The following is a 20678-nucleotide window of genomic DNA, read 5'->3' as shown; positions in this document are numbered from 1 at the left end:
TCCAGAGGAGAATTTGTGCAGTGCTCAGCAAACACTTGTGGCATCTGCTTTCTTAGCAGCAGGAATATAACCTGGGGTACAGTGAGCGTGGGCTTTATCCCAGGTGATTGCTCTTTCCACTGAACTCCAGAGATCATGATTCTCAAAAATAGACTTAATAGCTTTAAGAGCAGGAGTGAAGCTTTGTTCTGGGGCTTTGTTTTCCCTAATTAAAAATTACTTTTTTGAGCATGTGAAGATTTTCTGTAGGCAACAAAATATGTCCCTAATGTGGTCTTTTTTACTGGAGGAAAACACCAAAAGCAGCAGAATTGCTGAAGCCCAGTTTGCTACTGATAAGCCCAGAACTCAGACCACAGCCTGTTTCTTTGTGAAGACCTAACAGGACAGTGGGTGGAGAAGAGAGGTTATTTCCAAGGCTCTTGTAGGAGCTGAATAGCCTTTGAGACACCCCTTTCTGCCTGGTTTGACTGAGATTATGCAGTGGGTTACAGAAGAGGGTGCCAGATCTTTAGAAACCAGACTGAACATGCTGCTGCTTTTCTCCTGGATGGGTACATAGTCATGTGTCTTCTCTTCCCTGCTCCCAGCCATGGACAGGAAAGGAGAGCGGACTGAAGGACCCTCCAGTTCTTTTTATGCCACTACAGTTCTGTTAGACTAATGCCTCTCATGGTAGAAACTCAAGTTGTTGAGCAAACCCAGTACCTGATGGCGTGGTGTGACTCACCAGTTTTTGCCCCAAACTGAAGTGGTGTTGCAAATGGACTCAAGGCAGTGGCTTGGAGAGGCCAGGCAGGATTGGTAATTCCTGCCATAGCCTTCCCCTGAGGATGGCTTGTGCCCTGCTGCTGTGAGTGCCCCTCCCGAGTTCACTCTGCAGATTGCCTCTACTTGCCTCTTGCAGAAGCTGAATGTGAAGTTGACAGAGGTGGAGAAAGTGCTGCTCACTCTGAACCAGCGGGAAGACATTGGGAATTCTCCACGGCTCGACTCTCTCTACTGGAACGTCATGCGCTGGTTGAATTACACGTATGTGTGCTTGGCATCCTGGCATTCTGCCTTGTTTGGGTGCTTGTGTACAGTGATGTGGGGAGGTGGGAAGAGAAAGGAAGTCAAGGCAGTGAGCTCAGGGTGGAGTTTAATGGAGCTCTTTGGTTGGTGGCGTTGAGACACTCACTAATGCTTATTTGGAATAATACCGGGCTCATTGTTCTGTGTGCTTACATCTTGGGATTGGTCCTTGATGGGAAAGGGTTGATAACACATGACTGACATGTCTGATACCTGATCATGTGTTGCCAGAAGACTAAGAAAGCCAGGGCCACAGGCAAGCATTACCTCACCTCCATGGATAACCTCATCCTCACAGCATTCATCCTCATCCTGTGCTTCTGGCACCTTTCTGGTGCTTCTGCCTGTTCATGGACTGCCTGTCACATGGATCACACTGTTCCCTGGCTGTAAATTAAGTTGCTCTTGATTTTTGGCATTCTCTCTGCAGGAAGCCCAAGAAAGAGAAGGCAGCCAGTAAGCCTGCTCAGGGAGCGGAGTCGCTTAAGCGGAAGAAGAAAGGCTTCCTGCCAGAGACCAAGAAGCGCAAGAATCGCAAGAAAGGCATCCAGGAGAATGGGGTGACACTGGGGGAAGATGGAGAACCAGCAGCCCCAGAGGAGCAGCCCCTGGGAACAGAAACCCCCAAGGAGAAGAAAGTCCTCGTGCCTGGTGGTAGCAAAAAGAATCCAAACAGGGGGGGCAGGGAGAATGGAGTGGCAAAGGTGGGTGGTGGGGACCTCCCCACTGCTAATGGAGGAGATGCTGTGGCTGACAAGAAGAAGAAGAAGAGGAGAAACAGAAAAAGAAAAGGTGCTGCAGGCGATGAAGCTGAGCAGGTTCCAGCTGCAAAGAAAACCAAGGGGAGTGTTGTCCAGGAGACCCAGCAGAAGCAGAACAAAGCCAAGAAGAAAAGAAAAGAGAAGAAAGCTCGAGTTCTGCAGGAGTAAACTCACCCATGGACTCACCCAGGCCTGGCATGGCTAGCATGGCTCAGTAGACTGTTGAAATACTTTTTATATCTATAGTTTTTATGCTCTCTATGACTTTTAAATAAACCTTCCATGATGCTGAGCTCTAAAACTGCGGGTCTGGCTTGTGTGGAGGGTTCAGCCTAGAGCACAGAGAGCTTCAGGAGGTTACATACCCTCCAGGCTCTGGGAGATGCCCACTCTCTCTGGCAGTGCCAAAGAATCCTGTCTCCATGATTTCCCAAGGCAGAAGTGAGAGGCTGGTTTGGATTCCTTGGGGAGTTGGGGTGGGTGTGCTGGCACTGCTGAGTTATGTGGTCAAGCCCTTGTGGGAGATTCAGAAGGAGCTCCTAAAGGCTCATCCCTATCCTGCCCAGGCCCAGCAGTGCTTACAGCTTTTCCAGTGTGGGAGATGCAGCCTCCAAAATGCCTGGGGTCAAATGGGTTTGCACATGCAAACTCTGGGGTCAGCTATTTCCAGTTTGAGCACTCTGGTGTTGTCAGTGGTATGGTATGGTTTTTCTTGCCTTTTTGCTGCTGAGTGCAGGAGGGGTCATGGCCCCTGTGGTAGTGCAGGGACGTCAATAAATTAGTGAAACAATTGAAATGGTTGATTGATTGGCCACTCTGCCAGGCCAGCAGTTTGTGTGCAGCCACGCAAGGCACCTGGAACAGCAGGCCTGCAGGAAATGGTCTGGGGAGGTGACTGCCTGGAATTGCATCTGCTTATTTATCCCCAGGCTCCTGAATGCTGAAATGCCTTCATCCCTTTGGAGAGTGCCAGGACCAAATTCTCCCATGTGTTGGGTACCTGGTTCTTGTTGAGAGCTGAGGCTCAAAGTGTTTGAAATGCTACTCATGCTTTAGTTGCCACTAAAGCCTCCTCCCTCCCCTGCTCCTCCCCACCTGCTGAGCACCCTGCTCCTGGATGCCAGAACATGGGTGTTGGTGCTTGGCCCTGACTCCTCTCCAGCATCCAAGGGAGCAGTGCTGGGTTAATGGTTGGGCTTGATGATCCTGAAGGTCTTTTCCAATCTTAGTGATTCTGTGATTGTCTGAGGGCCTCAGTGCTCTCCACCTTACTGCAGAGGAGTTTGGTGCTGGCTCCTGGCAGAAGCTGCTGCTGGCAGAGGGAAGGGCCGGGAGCAGGGCTGTGCCTGTTTTGCCTTCGGTGGGTCTGTACTACCAGGCAGAGATAAAGGCACTGGAAATGTCATATTGCGTTTGGAGGGGGTGAGAGAAGAGCTGCAAAGGGCTGTGTTTCCCCATGGCTGTTTATCTGCCTTTGCAATGATTCTCTGCTCCAATGGCACAGAACTCCGGGAGACAGCGGCTGGCAGCGGCACAGACACATCCCATTGCAGACCCCTGGTCTGCAATCCCATTGCACACCTGCAGCTTCCTCTTTCCCTGTCCCAGCAGTGATCCCACAGGCTGAGCTGCACATCCAAGGTGTACGCTGGCTCCTGCGAGCAGCAGGTGGCAGCTGGAATTTCTGTGCCCACAGCACAATATCCCTCCTGTGCCTGCCTTTCACTTCCTGCCTCCACAGCTGGCTCCCGCGGGCACTTGGCTGAGTCAGGACTGAGGGGCACTGTGGTGTTGCCTTGGAGGACACAGCCCTTGTGCACGCTGGATGAGGAGGACTTGGCAGGCTCTGGACTCTGCAGGTCAAGAGTCTTTCAGGTATTGGCATAGATTGGGCAGGAGGTGAAGGGCAGCTCTCCTTGTGCCCACCCTTGATGACTGTTGGCTTCCAGCCTCTGAAGGGTTTGCAGAGGTACCCAGACAGGATGGAGACTTGGGCTGCAGGTGTGTGGCAGGATAGTGCAGATGGTTCAGGAGGTGGCTAGTTCCTGCTCTCTGTGGTGCTCCCACGCTTGTCTGAGCAATTCGGGGCTGGACTCGCCCTGCTGGACCTTTTCTCCCAAAGCACTTTTTCATCTGGAGGTGGCTGTAGGCTCTTGACTGGAATAGCTGCTGTTGCAGCCTGCAGAAGAGCTGCAAATCTCTATTCCCAGGCAGAAGGTGTTGGCAATTATTGCCAGTCCTGTCTCCAGGAAAAATGTGCCTCTGCTCCAAAGGGGCCTGTTGGCACTGGGGATGCTGCCCTGCCTCTGCCATTTACTGCTGAAAGCTGGTTCACTGCCTCGTTAAAACCTCAATCCCAGCTAAGCCCCTCCAGCTGTCCCCTGGGTGATGACTTTTCATGTATTATGCAAATGCAGCACACAGGAGGCCAGCAGGTCAGGCCTGTCCGTGGTTTAATGATCCGGAAGGGCTCCAAAGGGGACCAGGGGCTTCAGATCTGAACTGCCTCACTAATGATTTCTTTATTTCTCTCTGTGCCTGTAAGTGGGACATCCTGGGATTTTGTGCCTCTGCTGTGTGGAACCAGAGGAGGAACAGCAGGCAGGTGTGGTGGGTGGGAAGCAAGGCGTGAGCTGGTTGAGAGGGTTCTCTGCAGGCAGCTTAGGGAGGGAATCTTCACCTGCCTGCAGAGAGCACAGCTGTGGCACCCAGAACCACCATGCTGGGCAAGTCCTTGCCCACATGAGGCCACAGAGCCTGGCTGAGCTGCTCTGGGATACCTGCCAGGGTCACTGCAGTGAAGAGTTCATGTGGATCAGCTTGTCATTTTGGGAAGGGCAAAGCACGAGGCCAGAGCTGTGCCAGCTGTTGTTTCTGACAGAAGGATGGCCACTGGGTAGTGCCAGATGTCAGCTGTCAGGCTGGAGAGGTTGACTGACCTCTGCCTTCTGTGTTCATTGGTGTGCTTAGTCTCCAGGACTAGCAGAGTGGTCAAGGGGAAAAGGGACAGGAGAGCTGCAGGGCACAGTGCGAGCCATGCTTCCCTAACAACTCTTTTGCCAATTAAATTACCTGACTGTAGGCTGACTTCGATGCACAGCTTATAGAATGCAGTCACTAATCCACCAAGTCAAATTGTGTTTCACCAGCACTTAATTGGGACTTTTAATATCAATCACAAAGGTTTCATTTTACTTGATTTCGGGTCCTGTCTGTTGCTTGACCTTTAAGGCTTTAGACCACTGAGTATGCTTTGATTTAAATGAAGCATTTTCTTCTCAGCTGTCTTGGACTCAGAGCTCTTGACAGAGAGCTCAACGGTTCTTCTGGATGCAAGAAAACAGCCACAGGCCCTGGGCACTGAGCTGGGGAGGGATGCAATGCTGGAGACTGGCCAAAACCATGGGACAAATCCAGGCACGTGGAGTCTTGGGAGAGTGGTGAGGCCCTGGCAGAGGCTGCCCCATCCCTGGAAGTGTTAACGGCCAGGCTGGACAGGTCTTGGAGCAACCTGGGATAGTGGAAGGTGTCCCTGCCATGGCAGGGGGGTGGAATTAATTGGTCTTTATGGTCCTTCCAGCCCAAACCATTCCATGATTCTGTGATTTCTGATGTAATATCCTGTATGCCATACAGCGATTTTGCCAAGGACTCTGGCAATGGGTGCAGTGTTGGAGTTGTTCAGGAGAGGTTGCCATGCAATCAGCACCTCTGTGCAACGTGATAAATGTAAATGCACCAGTGACACCAGGGCACTGCAGCACAAAGAGCATCAGCTTGTACAGATCAGCTCAGGAGAGGGTCAGAGTGGTCACCCTGTGCCAGCCCATGAGGCTGTTGTTTGTCAGAGCATGGGTGGCCCTGTGAGAGCTCTACAGGCAGTGACGGGAGGGTTTCTGAAGCAGGGATGGGGAGTGAGTGAGTGTGTGGGGGCACACACACACACACAGGTATGATCCAAAGCCATGATCCAAAGCCAGTGTGGACAGCACACTCTTGTTAGCAGTACTTGATGGATGGAAGCTAAAGCTGCTGAGCTTCGAAGCTTATCTATCTGCTGGAACATCAGAATTTGGAAAATTATTCTTAATAAAGTCATTTACAAGAATGATTAAGCAGAAAGCCCCGAGAAGCACTGACAAAAGGCCATCAGGGGTGATCGTTTTAAGTGACAGAGCCTTTGCTTTCGCGGTGTCCTGGCTTGGACACTTGCCCTGTGCTGAAGGAGGACACTGAAGGGAGGCACTGCAGGGTGCTGTGGGAGGGGTCTCTCCCAGCTGGTCAGGGGAGCCTCAGATACCCTTGTCTGTGTGTCACGGCAGCCCAAGGCAGAGCTGCAGGGCTCCTGATGCAGCAGGACCAGCCCTTCACTCCTTTTTTCCACAAGCCACCATCCTGTGAGGTTGGTGGGCATGGCTGCTGCAGGATCACTGGAGAAGGGCAGCCTTGATGCTCACTGTGGGACCACTTGGGAATTCATTTCCTGGCTTCCTGTCCATCTTCCTGAGCACCTGACCCATGGCTCCCACACCACCCATTTTCATCAGTCCATCAGCCAGGTCCTTTAGTTGTGCTGTAGGGAGCCTAAATGGGGCTGGAGCAGGACCCCACCTCTGTGCCCACCACTGACTCCTTCCTCCCAGCTCTGATCCTGGCTGGATCCAGCTCAGAGGGAAGAGGAGGCTGTAATTCACCACCTTCCCTGCTCCTGGTGTTATTTCTCAACAAACGCCAGGCAGGCTGGTGTCCAGGTAAGTCCTTGGCAGCTCCGTGGCTGCTGGAGCTTGGAGCATCCTTATCCCAGGGACCAGCCCTGCAGGCAGCAACCACAGGAGTGCACAGCCAAGAGGTGACACAAGAAAAGGAGCCAGGAGGTACATTTTAAATACTTTTATTTCTTAATTTACATAAAGGTATATATTTGGCTTATCTTTTTTTATACTCTGAGATTCACAATCAATTGCTCTTAAAAAATAAAATAGTCATTTGCTTCTGAAAGAAATCAGAAAACTATTTTATACTCCTCCCTTGTATAACAAGAAAATACACTAATACTCCCATACATCACATAGTAAAAGTGATTGTAAGTGCTGGTTTACCAAACAATGAAGCAAATGGAGAAGAAAACAAGCATTTGGGATGGAGCTTGGAAGAACTCTGCTTCCCAGAGCACAGCCAGATGTTTATGGGGTTTAATCACCATGACTGTAAGGGGAGAGGCTCCTGGGGCCACCCAGACCTGCTCTGGGAGCGGTGGCAGCAGGAGCCGCTTGGGTTGGCAGCTTGCTGCCTTTTGGGTCATTCTCTTGCCTCTTTGGGCAGGTCCCATTGCCTCAGTTTCCCACACTGTGTACAAACCACCTCATTGCCAGTGCAGGATCAGCTGGGGGGAGTTAATGCTTTAAAAAATCCCCTTTATGTAGTGGAGTAGAAGAAAACCCTTGTGATTAACTGAGGGGCATCTGGAGCCTCCCCGGTGCCTCTGGACACTTGCACAGACCCTGGTGAATGCAGCAAGGATCTGGAAGGAGCCTGAGCCTCCCTCTCCTAGCCTGGAATGTATGAGAGCAGGGATTCAGGGATCCCTTGGTGAAGGTAGGATGCATTTCTCACTCCTCTGTTTGCTCCCTTCCCTCTGTCCTTATTTAAACAGAATCCACAGCATTTCCTTCATGTGCACAGAGGATAAAACCAGCACGGAGCTCTGACAGGGACTGGAGCCTGTCACAAACAAGGACTGCCAGTGACATTACAGAACATTTCAGTTCCCTTTTCACTGTTGACTCCTGAGAATTGAGTTTAAGGAGAATTCCTAAGCTCTGAACCTTAGCAGAAATGTTCCATTTTGTTGACAGTAAATGCTACAACAGAGAGAGCCTATCAGAAAAGCAATTTAGGAAATGTGGTTAATCTTCTTTGGTCTCTGAGATGAAATGACTGATTGTTGGGTTGCTTTTTGTTTCTTTTTAAACAGCTTAAAAAGGAATTTCTTAATGGGAATCAGAAATTCATGTGCCTTTAAAGCCAAGTGTTTGGCTCCCAGACTACAGCTGCTGTGTTTTCCCTCCAAGTGTAAATAGTGGCACGAGGTAGGAAGTGAAGCATTGTTTGGGATTTGCTTTGCTTTGTTTTTTCTAGCACCTGCTTGCTCAGGCACTCGAGGAACACTTCTGGTTCTGGTTCTTTAGCCATGTCTTAGAGCTATTGTTAAGGTATTTCAGGTGACAGAACCCTTGCAGAGGAGTCCTGTGAGGTCTGGGGAGGAGGAAAGGCTCACAGGATTATAGGGCAGGGACTTGCTATGGGGTGAGCACCTGGAATTACAACCATCTCTGCTGTGCTGTAGGTCCCAGCACATCCTGGCAGAGAATGGGAGATAAACCCAGATTTACTAACAGTACCTTCCTGTGCCTGACTAATCCTATGGCACAACCAGGACAGCAGCTCCCAGCCTTAACTCACATCCAGTCCTGGTTTGGCATTTCCTGAGCTGATTTAGTCCTCCTTGGAGCCTAAGTGCAGCCACTTGTGAGCACAAGAGCGAGGTGCTTTCACCTGCTCAAGTTGTGCTGAACTGGAGGGGTGATCTGAACTGTGAGAGGGGGCTCAGAACAGAGGGAATGGGGGCTTGCTGAGCCAGTCCCCTCCCTGTGGCAGTGCCCTCCCTGTGGCAGTGCCCTTCCTGTGGCAGCCTAGCCCTCTGCAGGGTCTGTGCTCCCCTTCCTCCTCCATCCAGCTGACACAGCATAAATTTGGCTTGTGGAGGCCAAGTGCAGGAAACAAGACTCCAGTGGAATGGCACCATGACATGCTTCTGCACTTGAGTCTAACCCAGTTTAGGCACTGGCCTTGTCTGAAAGCTCTCAAATGCACCTTTGTAAAGGTACAAGTGACACCCCAGTGACAGCGCCCTGGGACAGGCCGGGGTTAGGTGTGCAGGAACCCAAGCACTGCTCTGAAGGCAGTGTCAGCCACCTGCTTTGGAGTATTGACAGGGAGAATTAGCATTGACAGTCTGAGTGATATGGTATCATGTAAACAAAGCATGAGGTCACTGGCACAGCAGTATTGCACTCCCAGGCCCAAGGTACAGCCATTCAGCCAGGTGGATTTTGGTATTTTAAAAGCCTGTGAACCTCCTAGGCAAGGCTGAATTTAGCATATGGAAAACTCTAGAGCCCGTAGGGATTTCAGTCCAATGTTCTTCTGGGCCCTTCTGTGACAACCAGCAGCATACCCAGTGCAGTGAAACTCTCTCCTCTGTCCCATTGCTCAGTCTCAGTGACAGGTAGGTCACCCACTGGAAGTTTTCCTGTGGTGCCCTTGCAGGCCCTGGCACCAGGGCACTGAGAGGAGGAGGGCTATGGACGTTATTCATGTCTGCTATGGTTGCACAGGCAGCTCCAGATTTCAAATGTTTAAATAAAAACTGTTTATCTAAATATATATATATATATATATCTCATCTAATGTCTTCAGCAGAGATAAAGCATCTTACAACATATTTAAATAAAAAATAATAATCTGAATTGAGCCTTCAGTGTCAAAGAAAAGGTGATGTACAGAACAGGTCCCCAACTAGTGCAGTCTGTGGGAGTGGGAGTGCTGGCAGAGCAGCAGCATTCCATAGGACACCAGCTGCCCTACAAACAATGGACTTCATTGGCTACAACTAAAACCATTTACACAATCTACAGTTGCTCACTTGGGCAGCATTTTCTGGGTCCAGTGGACAGCTGGTTTCCGTGCTCGGGGACCCCATGAATGTCCCTGCGCTCCAGGAGTTCCCATGTTCTTGGCTGCCCTGCTCGTCTCCTGGTGCCTGGCCCTGCAGGCTGGAGCAGCGGGATGGATTTGGTGCTAGAGAACCCCTCTGTGATGTGGAGCTGAAGGATCCACTGATACCCAGTCCAGAAGGGCTTCGAGCTTGAGATTGGTATGGTGGGAGCAGGAGTCCACGTGTCATTGCCTTCACTGGCAGCTGCAAACAGGGAACAGAAGGAGGTGGTTACTGGGGAAGTCCCAGGTATGGATTGGTTTTGTGGTGGGGGCCAGCTAAGGGACCCCAGGTCTCTGTGCAAGCTGGGGGCTGGCAAAGCCTGCCCATGGTGGAGGCAGCACTTTGGGATGTGCTGTAGCCATTTGGAATGGAAACAAATGCACTGTGATCCAGGCCCAGGCTGCTCCGGGAGGTGACCGGCAGCAGGTGTAGCTCCTGTGTAGTACTTAAGGGCAGGTGTGTGGGTACAACTGCTCCTGGTGTGGGCTGAAGCAGCACAGCACATTACAGGCTCCATTTCTGTAGACTGTTTTTGACCCCCTCACTTTACTAAAGAAAAGAGGGACCACCTTGTGCCTTAAATTGTCATTTTTGAAACTGCTGTTCCTTGGAGAGCCCAGCTCAGGTGTCAGTCCAGCACAGCCCAGCTCAGCATGCTGCTGACACGGCAGAGCAGGCACTGCACGTGGTCCAAGCTGGCTTTAAGGAGCATGTCAGCACCTATCCACTGAGGTACTACTGTGGTGGCCTATCTGGCAGCCAACAGCTTTCCTAGATAAGGGGGGCACGGAAAATGAGTTCTCTCACTGCAGGATTTCCTGTGAGAGGATCTGTGCTCCATGTTATGCAGGAAATTGCCCCTGACCTTAAAAATCAGTGACTGCTGCATTACAGAAGAATTCTCCTATGATGGTGCCCTGGTTTCTTTCAGCCTGTATAAAACTGGACCAAAAAAGAAGAAAGTGCAGTGAAAAACCTTGGTGTGCCCAGGACCTAGGTAGTCACTGGTTTATAAGGCAAGTTTCAGCAACAGCACGAAGTACTTCCTCCCAGATTTACTGATGGCTTTTTTTAAAACAAACCTCCAACTTTATCTAAAAGCTACTGTTAAATAATACTGTGTGAGTACACATCCAGCCCAGAGCCTGCAAGCTCCAGGCAGCCCTATGCCCGAATCCACTCCCCTCTGTGGAAGTAACACATCTGCTGTGCTAGAGATTGTATTAAATCTTTTCTCTCAAAAGGCCATTCTTAAATGTCTCATTGAGTTCTGATTTTCTGATTAGTCTTTCAATGCATTTAATTTATGGGAAAGAAATCTCCTCCTCAAAAACTTGCTTTAATTAATTTTGGCTCCAGTAAAATGCTGGGAAGTGTTTATCACTTGTGGTGGCTCCAAGCAGCAGCGCTGTGGCTGTGGGGGAGTGATAAGGACAGCATGACCACAAGGGACAGGGTGGGCAGCAGGAAGGGGACAGTCCCTCCGGCTCAGTGCTGTGGCCCTGGATCGAGGGTAGCAGAGGGGACAGTCCCACAACAACACGCAGGGTCGGGTGCTGCCAGGAAACACTTTCTGCAAAAAATTTGGACTATGCCAGGAATGGTGCTTTGGGAGCAGCCCATGTTTGACCCAGAGCAGGGCAGCAGGAAGTTTTGTGAACACCAGAAGGTTTGAAGTTCTGGCCTGGGACAGTCACACTGCTGGTGGTCAAGGGGACAGGGGTAATGGGCTTTTCTGCTCAAAGAAGGGAGCACCAGGTTCTGGAAGCACCTCAATACCACAAAGGATACTTGAGCTGACCCCTGGTTTCCCTGTTCTTGATCTGCTCTGCTTTGGGCTGAGGGCGGCAAAGCTGCAAACCAGAGCTGGCTAAGGAAACTTCTCTGCAATACGTAAGGAAAGAAATGGGCTGACAGGGGTTTGGAGCAGAGGGGTAGCTTGAAACCTGCTGCTGGTTTGGGTCACTCACCGTCTCAGACTTTCACAGAGGCTGGTGGCATCACAAGTTGATTCACCCTGGTGAAGGGAAAACAAAAGTGTTGTGTGAGAGCTGCAATTAGCAAAGAAATGGATTCCTAATAACATACCAGCCTGGTAAATCCAGGTTTTGGTTGCTTAACAGTGTCTAAAGAAGTAGGACATTAATAACTGTCCTGCACAATGGTATAAAGCTGAAACCCTGTCACACAGGGGTGCCTGACAGCAATGCTGACAATGGCTGGAACATGCCAAGTAACACTGCTGGCACTAATTGACAAGGATTTGGGAACGTCCCAAAGGCATCCAGACGTAGCAACTATTTCCCCAAGCCAGTACAAGATTGTACAGTGGCTGTCAGTGTCCTTCAGCCTGACAGCACAAATGTAAACAGTCATCACTGATAAAAATTAAGAAAAAATGAGTTGCCTTTCAGTTTCCAGCTCCTGAAGACCTGCTGCTGTTCCAGGCACCTGCTCCTGGGTGATGGACAGCGTCTGGCAGGGACTGCAGCGTCACCAGGCAGGAGCTGTCCCACAACTCCTGGGATGAGGGCAGCAAGGGGACAGCTCCTGTCTGCTCTGTGGGACCCAGGGGACAGCAGCAATAGTCCTATGAAGTCCATCCCTTGCACCTGCTGCTTGTCCTTGCAGTACATGCCCTGGAAAATTCAACCTTCGACGGCAGCAGCTCCTCTCCCGTCCCCTCCCATGCTGTTCTTGTTACTCAGGGCAGCAGTGAGTGCCTTTGATAGTGACACACAGCAGGCCCCCGGGTGACCTGTCAGAGTTGTCATCCTCGGACTCTGAGACCTTTGGAACTTGCTTTCTAGCTCAGATGCTCACTGACCTCAGTGGGAACACCTGGATTCTTACAACACTGGGAAACCCCCACCACACCTACGGGCCTGCCCTGATGTGGCCATTTGAGAGCTTTACCCAAGGGCTCACTGGCTGTACTTGGGCAGTAGCAGCATAAATAAATCTGAGTCACAAAGGGAGAGTCTCCTCCTACCAGTGCAGGTCAGCTGTGCCAGCTTCAACTAAAAACCAAACTGCCCCAGCAGTGGTTTGTACCTCTGCTGTCAAAGGCAGCTTCTCTCTGCATCAGTGAAAGCCTTGGACAGGTGCACAGGGGACATCACAGAACTGCCACTGCCTGAGGCCCTGCCAGGTGACAAATTCTCAGGAAACATCATTCTCCTTTGGACACATTAAAACTTAGTTGTGGCTCTTTACCACACTTTGTACCTGACCCAGAACATTTTTTTGGCTGAACTGGACTCAAACATGTTCCAGGATAAAAATTAACCAGTACTCAGGGGACATCCAAGAAATAGCTGCATCAGGAATTGGTCCAGTTCAGCTCTTAACTTCACACCAACCCCACAAGTCTCCAAGGTGCACAGAAGCCTCTGTCCCTTTCCAGGCTATAAACTGAAATATTTCTGATGCAAGAGCTGACCCAAGTTTCTTTGTACAAGTCCCATCCTTGGTAACCCCACTGCACTGGAAATCACATTGTATTGGACACTGGAATTGTGCACAATACATCAGAGAAAATTACCTTAGAATGCTACAGCCAACTTCAGAAGTAGGAAGCAAGCTCTGGAATGTCACAGAACTATCACAGAACACCAAAACTCCAGAGGTTTGAGTGAGACGTAAGTCATATCCCTTGCCATGTCATTCCATGTTCTTAGAGGATACAGAATCTATACAGAAGAAGTCAGTTTTGCCATGACTTTAGCACAGAGAACCCACCTGCATTGCTGACAACTGTAAATAGACACAACTTTCCTACTCATATAACAGTTCAGCCTCCTATGGGATAAAATGTACCTCCCTTTTATTTTAACATTTCTCTCAAGTTCTGCTTTATCTCTGTTTCACAGATGGGAACAGAGGCCTGGAGGGGCTAATCCTGAAATGCGTTTTGAAGATTTCATGGGAAATTAGACTGCACATGACTTGTGAACCTCCTGGGGAGAGAAATGACTTTCAGGGATCACACAGGAAGCTGGTGGGCAGGAGGGAGAACTGAAATAGTCCCCAAATTTGGGACAGTGCCTCCTCAGTCCCTCTGAAGCCCTGTGCTGCAGATGGTGGTTACTGCCACAACCAATGGCAGTGGGGCTCAGCTTATGGGTTAGGTGGGATTTTGTTTACTTTTTTTAAAGCAAAGTCACAAATAATAAATTTTAAACTCTCTTAGGTGGCAAAACGTAGTGCATGGGTTTAAAATAACAAGGTTCAAGAGCATCTAAATCCCTGATTAAGTACCACTTGCCTTTCTAATAACAATAATCCCACACTGAATGGATCACTGAACAGTGGCTCCTAAATTGTTCTGTTTTCTCTGCAGTGTTTTCTTAAGATTGAGAATGTTTTCATTCCTTGAAGAGAGTAGGGTGGGAACCAGTCTGTTATTTCTAGAGGAGGAGGAAACTCACCCAAATTGCCTTTTAAGAACAGAAGCTGTACAACTTTTTTTGTTTTTTTTTACTGACTCCTCCAGCAGTTAAAAATGTGGCTGATTCTCTCTAACCCCATCACTTCCTCTCCTGTCAAACCTAAATATTTCTCCTAGATCCTATCAAGTCATTTCCATGTACTGTGACAGCCTCTATAATTCTGAAGTATTTATAAGACTGTCTGTTTAATATTAAACTACATGCTCTAGAGCTGTTAAATATTTATGCTATGTAAAATGGATCTAATTTCACTGTACCTCAGCCGGTTAGAGACCTGCATGAGGACAAGACAGCCAATTTAACTTAACAGATGACTGGCTAGGATCTTTTACAGGTCAGCTATGCTCTATTTCAGGAACTGGGCAGGATTATTCTCCAAATGCTCTGTCCCTTCCAGCCTTGCTGGTGCCCAAGCCAGCAGCTAATGGAGATTACAGGTTGTAGTGCAGCCAGCACTGCTGGGCAGTCCCAGGGATTTGAAAGAATTCCTGCTGCCTACATCCAGTGCAAGAATGTTCTGCTCTGCCCTGGGCCAGCAAGGGGAGAACCCAGATCCCCCTTCTCACCTGCAGCTCTGTCTGCTCCAGCTGTGAGGAGCACTGGTGGGATGTGTGTCCCACTGACTTCCTGCTGAGCTCCAGGGATGTGTCACCTCTGTCCCTGAGCTCCAGCCAGGAGCAGGATGTCGGGAAGGAGGACACACCTCTGTGTGCAGCACTACTGTGCCCAAGGCTCCAAGAGAGGCTGTGCTTACAGAAAGCTTTTGGGAATGCTGCCAGCCCAGTTAATGTCAAGTTTCATGCCTAAGTTAAACACCACCTGTATTTCAGTATCCTGCAGCTTTCCCAAAGCCCAGTTTTCTCACTATCTAAACAAGCCAGACTCTGGCTTTTGTAACTGAGAAGCATACTAGGAAGTGATGTCCTGGTTTTTACAGCCTGCTGTACTTAACATCACTTAACTTTTACAACCAGCAATAAAATGCTTCAGTAGGGTCCTTCTAGCCTGAAAATAACTCAGTTTTTGAGTTACTGAGCAGGAGTTTTTTAGTATTGAGTTTTTGAGCAGGAGCTCATTAGGCAGACAGAAGTACTGGGGCTACAGGGGCAGCTAGACCACTGGACTTAGCAGCAACTCCTCCCAGTGATTAAGGATCCTTCTCCTTAATTTCAATGGAGAGAATTCTGTGCTTCTGCTGCAATGTGCCATCACATGCCTGTTTGAAACAGTGCTTTAGGAAGGGACACAGGGGGACCAGTCACTAATGGCAGCCCCCAGCAGATTCCTCCTTGTCTGAACTTCCTCAGACATTGTTGGGAGGTTAAAAACATCTCCAAAAGGCCTTGTGAACACACTGAAACCTGAAATCTTAGGTGATGAAAAGTTCATGGCCAGACATTCAAGGTCATACCTTGAAAGGTAATGAGAATTTATGGCCTTCATCTATGAAAAACAAATCTCTTTTTCAAATACAGCCAGTTAAAGGGTGTTTTTTTGGCATCAGAGCATAAGGGACAACACCACCCTCCACCTGTGCCTGAGAGATGATGAGCAGCCCAGCCAGATGCAGCAGTCTGCAATTCCAGCTACTGAAACAGCAGCATTCAAAGCTAATGTTGCTGCCTGAGACTGGACAAGGAAAACAGGCTAAGGATGGTCATTTGTAGCTCCACACCTGTATGACTTCAGCTGTAGAGTGAATTTTATCAACTGAACACAGGAAGGGACTTGCAGTGATGCTGCTGTTATCACTAATTCCTGCAGATAACTGATGAAAGAATTATGGAGTAGGAGAGCTGGAGCAGGCCCTGTAACAAATCAAAACTACAGCTGTTCTGCTTTCTCTCACTGTTTTGCTCAGTGCAGAACCCAAAACAAACCAGAGATCTCTCAGCTGGACTCTGCCACACCCTGAGTGCAAACACTGGCCCCAGTCCTGCACCACCTTTCTACTAGACACTCTAGGAGGAGCAAAGCCAGCAGGCTGGACACTCCAGTTCAGGTGTGTACCTTTTATGCCCTTCATTATACAGTTTTTGATCAACAGTGCGAAAGGTAACTGCATTAGATGTTGCTGCCCTGCAGTAGCTAAGCCCATTTTCACCTGCAGTTAGTAGGAGATGGCTTTGGTTCCCTGCTCCACAGCAGTTCTCCCAGGATGCTGAACAAGCTGCCACAGCCTCCAGCTCCTCCCAAAAAAAGGCTGCAGAACATTAACCCTCACTACAACCTGTTACCTTCAGTAAGAACAGCGGAATCGAGGATTGCTCCCAGAGAGCAGCTCCTGCTCTGACTGACCTCAAGCTGTTTTGATGGTGAAGTCAGTAATTCTGGGACAAGACTCGTGATTGACAACATGAATTCCTGCAGAACTTCAGACTCCAAGTAGGCTGCAGCTGGAAACAGTGACTGAAAGGGAAGGAGAGCAACAGTGATACATCAGCCTACAGAGCTCCTAGTGAGTGGCACAGGGATAAGATGGCACAGTTAAAAACACTCCAAATACTGAGCTTCCTGATGCATCTGACAGGTTATCCAGCCTGCAGGAATGGGCTGTTGATGGAGTTGAGGTCAGTTTGCTGAAGGAAAAGGATGCTAAGACAACTCTAACAAAATTCAACCAACTATCTGGCACAGGAGGAGTTTGCTTTGGAGCAGGAATAGTGCTCACTGTGGCTGCTGCCTGCCTGTGCTCTCATTCCCAGCCAGGGATGGGGCCTGGGGCTTTGTGCACCTGCAGCCCTCCATCCCAAGGCTCACACAGGAGCTGGTTGTGCACAGCTGCAGAGCCGCCCTTCCCTCTGGATCACTCGGTCGGTGTGGAGTGACAGCTCTCCAGAGGGGAGAGGGGCTTCTCCAGCTGCTCTGAAGAAATGAATTGGCTCAAATCCCCTTTTCTTCCTGCATGCCAGTGGGTTTAGCAAACAAAATATGATAATCATGTACAGCAAATATATTTTCCCCTCTATTTGGTTCAGCCCCTTAAAGCTGTACAGACTGTAAGACCTTCCATCTGTTCATTTAATTCAGGTGTTGATTTGTCTCCAGAGGTAGAAACATGGGTCAGCTTCACTTATTCCTCTTTCACAGATCTTGACTGAGGAGAAAACTGGCATAAAGGAAAAATCCTTTCCTGCTATTTTCCCAGGCAGCTGCAGCAGAACAGATGTGAAGATGAGCAGTTAACAGCACAAATCAGGGTCCCAAGGACCTGGATGGAAATGAGCTCCAGAGCTCACCAGTCTGTGGGGGTACTCTGACATGGACCCCTGAAGTCTGTGAAGATGGGGGTCTCGAAACCTTGTGCCTGAGTCTGTCTCTGGAAGTATAATTCTGCCAGATATTGATGGGCTTAGTATTGAGGTGGAGGGATTTTTAGTGCCACGGAAGATGTGTGTAACATCATATATTTATGTCCACTGAAACAATGGAGAAAAGAGGCAGTGGAATACCTCGCTTTTTGATTGAATGGCAAGGGAGAGAAAACATGACATAAAAAGCAGATTAGAACTATTAAATCTTAAAATAGAAAATCCTGTAGAACTTCCTGATGGCACTTGATTAAAAACATACTTCTTATCCTCCAAAATAACTGCCTCATGCTACAGCTCTTTTCACAAACCTCTGAGCTACCAGGTGTGGGGAACTATAGAACCATGGAAAGAAGGGTTGGAAGGGACCTTGAAGACCATCTCATTCCAACCCCTTGCCAGGGGCAGGGATACATTCCAGTAGCCCAGGTTGCTCCAAGTCCTGTCCAACCTGGCCTGGAGGCCTCAAGGAAACATCCATCCATTTCACTCCACTGTAACAGTCCTGGCAGTCCCCAGGAGGCTTGTAGTGGTCCGGCAGCAACTTTGGGGATGACCAAGCCAGAGCACTTAAGACACTCCTTACTGGAGCACTGGAGGTAATACTCCAACAGTTTGTCCATGTTTCTCTAAAATACATCATTTGGGCTGTGCTGGGTTTGGCTGGAGTAGATTTAATGACATTTTCCTCCCAGTGTCTGGAATGGGGCTGTGTTTTGGATTTGTGCTGAACATGGGTGATAATACAGAGATGTTTTTGTTATTCCTGAGCAGGGCTTGCACAGAGCCAAGGCCTTTTCTGCTCCTCGCCCTGCCACGCTGGTGAGGAACTGGGTGTCCATGGGAAGCTGGGAGGAGATACAGCCAGGACAGGAAACCCAAACTGATATCCACACCTTTTGACACCGTGCTCCTTATATAAAGTGAGGGGAAGAATGAGGAAGGGAACATGTTTGGAGTGAAGGTGTTTGTCCTTGCATGTAACTTGCATGTGATGGGGCCCTACTCTCCTGGGGATGGCTGAATACCCACCTGCCATGGGAAGTGGGGAATTAATTCCCTTGCTTTGCTTTGCTTTGCTTGTGGTGCAGCTTTTGCTTTCCCTATTAAACCATCTGTACTCAACCCACATGTTTTCCAGCTCTTACCCTTCCAATTCTCCCCAGTGCACTGGTGGGGCAGGGAGTGAGTGGCTGTGAGGGACTTGCTCGGGTTAAAGCCTGGCCCAGGCCAAGGACCCAACAACAAGTGAAGTGCTCTAACACACCCACAGTCACAGTATCTGCCTTGCAGATTGCTGCACAAGGAGAGGCTGCTGATAAAAGCCAATACCTCTGCAAAATGCTCTGACATCAGGAAGCAGCAGGGCTGAATTTTTCATAATTTTTTCCATTTCCTTGTGTCAGAGACTGTTTCTTGCTTGGAAGGCTGCTGCCTTCTGCTCATGCTCTAGACACCTGCGTGGGATCTGATCAGATTTTGTTTCTATGCCAGGGCAGCCTTAGCAAAGAATCTGTCTCAGTGAGAATTTAAAATCTCCTCCTGCATGGCAAAGTCCCTCCACGCCAAGAATTCTCCTTTGCAGTGTCAATGCCTGATAAGTCCATTGGTAGCATATGATTTCAGTGCCCCTTGTACATTGTGGGAAAGTGCCTTCAATCCTGTTTTACAGCTGATGAGCATTTTAGGGACAGCATCTGACTTCTTGGGGCTCACAGCAGAGAGTCAGTAGCCAAGACAGCAGGAGGACTCCCAAGTAGCTCTTGATCTGGAGCTCTTGGAGAAGTGAGCTTTGGCATTCCTATAACATAAGGCACATGGAGAAGTTCCATTCTTGCTGTAAGAGAGCACTAAGTAGCTAGGAATAGTGTAGGAATGTTGTTTTCCTTTCTCTGTGGCACAGGGGATGAACCTGGGAAGGTCAGTCTGGTGGGGAATGGGTGGTTTTGGAGAACCCAGAGCTCTGCCTGCAGCCCCTTCTGCAGCTCAGGAGTTCCCAGAGCTGTGCCAGCACCAGCTGCCCCCGTCCTTCTGCTTGGGCTAAAGCAAAGCTCCTGCTGCCAACGCTTAACTCCGACAGCACGTTTCAAACACCGTGTGAGGACCACAGCTGAGCTCAAACTGCCTGTGAACAACCACACTGACCTTTGACACCTCCCTACCCGACCTGCAGGAAATCCACAGGCTGACTAACGTGACACAGCAAATCAGCAATCGTTCTCTATGAGACTGTTTTCCATTTGCATGACACCAGCAGCTCCCAACTGCAGCAGCAAACCAGCATTTAAAATTCAAGTCCTAAGCTGCTATGTTCTTGGTTTGGCTAACTCTGTTTATGGAGTTACAAACATGGCCAGTAAACACGTGAGAAAACCAACAGCTCTACAAGGAGCTTTTTCAACCAATAATAGAACTACTCACATTTTCACCACCTCTCCCCTTCATATTCTTAACACGAATTCTATATAAACCATCCAATAGTCTAATCTTGTTCCATCTGCAGTCTGTGAGTTTTTATCATGCCACTCTCAGATACACAAAACTCAGTTCTTGCCTCATTCCTTCCATCACCCCAGATCCTCTGCATCCTAATCCAGGCTTTTTGCTGTAAATTCACATGGCTTCAAAGGCCAAGGATATCTTACCTGGGCTAAAAAAGCCTTGTGAGTTTCTACCACTGTAGGAAACATTTAATTATTGTTCTTTTGTAAAGTCAAAACAAACAAAGCAATGATATTCTTCCCCCTAAGCAGCTGAATATCAGCAGTGAGCAAACTGTTCTCAAATATCCCTTTTTGGGAGTTGTTAAAATCCACTTGCATCTCCTGAAATCCTCAAATCCAAACTCTGCCTCAATGCAGCACTGACACATCTCTCTAAAATAAGTGTCCAGCCTCTTAAAACCCTCTGTGATACAGCTCCAGCTATTTCAGAGAAGGAACGTTCTTTTTGGCAATGCAAACTACCAGAATGGAGCACACTCAGTGTCAGTCAGCTGCCACTTTAATACCTGGGAAATGGTTAATGGAGGGGCCTCTGGGCTTTGCTGGCAACAACATCAGGTCACCTGGTGGGTCCTTTCTGTCTCCAACTGCTGCCACAGAAAAATCAGAGAAAGGGAGGGTTGACAACTCTGTGAGTCCTTTCCCCGCCCCACATAATAGAATCTGCAAAGCAAAAATAAGGTCACTTTCAAACTGCTGCAATAGGAGAACTGGGAGATCATTTTATATCCAGTTCTGCAAAAGGCTAAAAATAAGCATGATAAGAGGCAGAAGAAAGAGCCTGAAAAATGGATTAT

The 20678-nt window shown here is 48.9% G+C and overlaps 2 protein-coding genes across 7 annotated transcripts in view; one reads left to right on the top strand and one right to left on the bottom strand.

Annotated features, from left to right (window-relative positions):
* The window catches only part of MYBBP1A (MYB binding protein 1a), a 59217-nt gene extending 57081 nt beyond the window's left edge, over positions 1 to 2136 (top strand). The window contains exons 26-27 of the mRNA XM_048324791.1: positions 908 to 1032; positions 1505 to 2136. Coding sequence (XP_048180748.1) covers positions 908 to 1032; positions 1505 to 2003 — 624 coding nt within the window. The 3' untranslated portion in view covers positions 2004 to 2136. The remainder of the gene's footprint in view (positions 1 to 907; positions 1033 to 1504) is intronic.
* A 4574-nt stretch (positions 2137 to 6710) lies between these two features.
* The window catches only part of LOC125336251 (protein spinster homolog 2-like), a 135271-nt gene continuing 121303 nt past the window's right edge, over positions 6711 to 20678 (bottom strand). For 2 of the 6 annotated variants that reach the window (XR_007207710.1, XR_007207708.1), the window contains 3 exons: positions 16365 to 16475; positions 11586 to 11632; positions 6711 to 9816 (listed from right to left, as the gene is read on the bottom strand). Coding sequence is in view for 2 of the 6 variants with exons in the window: in XM_048324605.1 (XP_048180562.1) it covers positions 11590 to 11632 (43 nt within the window). In the remaining 4 variants the exon portion in view is untranslated. The other 4 variants (XR_007207709.1, XM_048324605.1, XM_048324604.1 and 1 more) reach the window with 3 other exon arrangements.

This window comes from Corvus hawaiiensis, chromosome 20 (genome assembly GCF_020740725.1).
Source record: "Corvus hawaiiensis isolate bCorHaw1 chromosome 20, bCorHaw1.pri.cur, whole genome shotgun sequence".
In the NCBI taxonomy this organism is placed as follows: Eukaryota; Metazoa; Chordata; class Aves; order Passeriformes; family Corvidae; genus Corvus; species Corvus hawaiiensis.
Note: the sequence above shows the minus strand (reverse complement) of the source record. Positions and strands in the feature narration are given on the sequence as shown.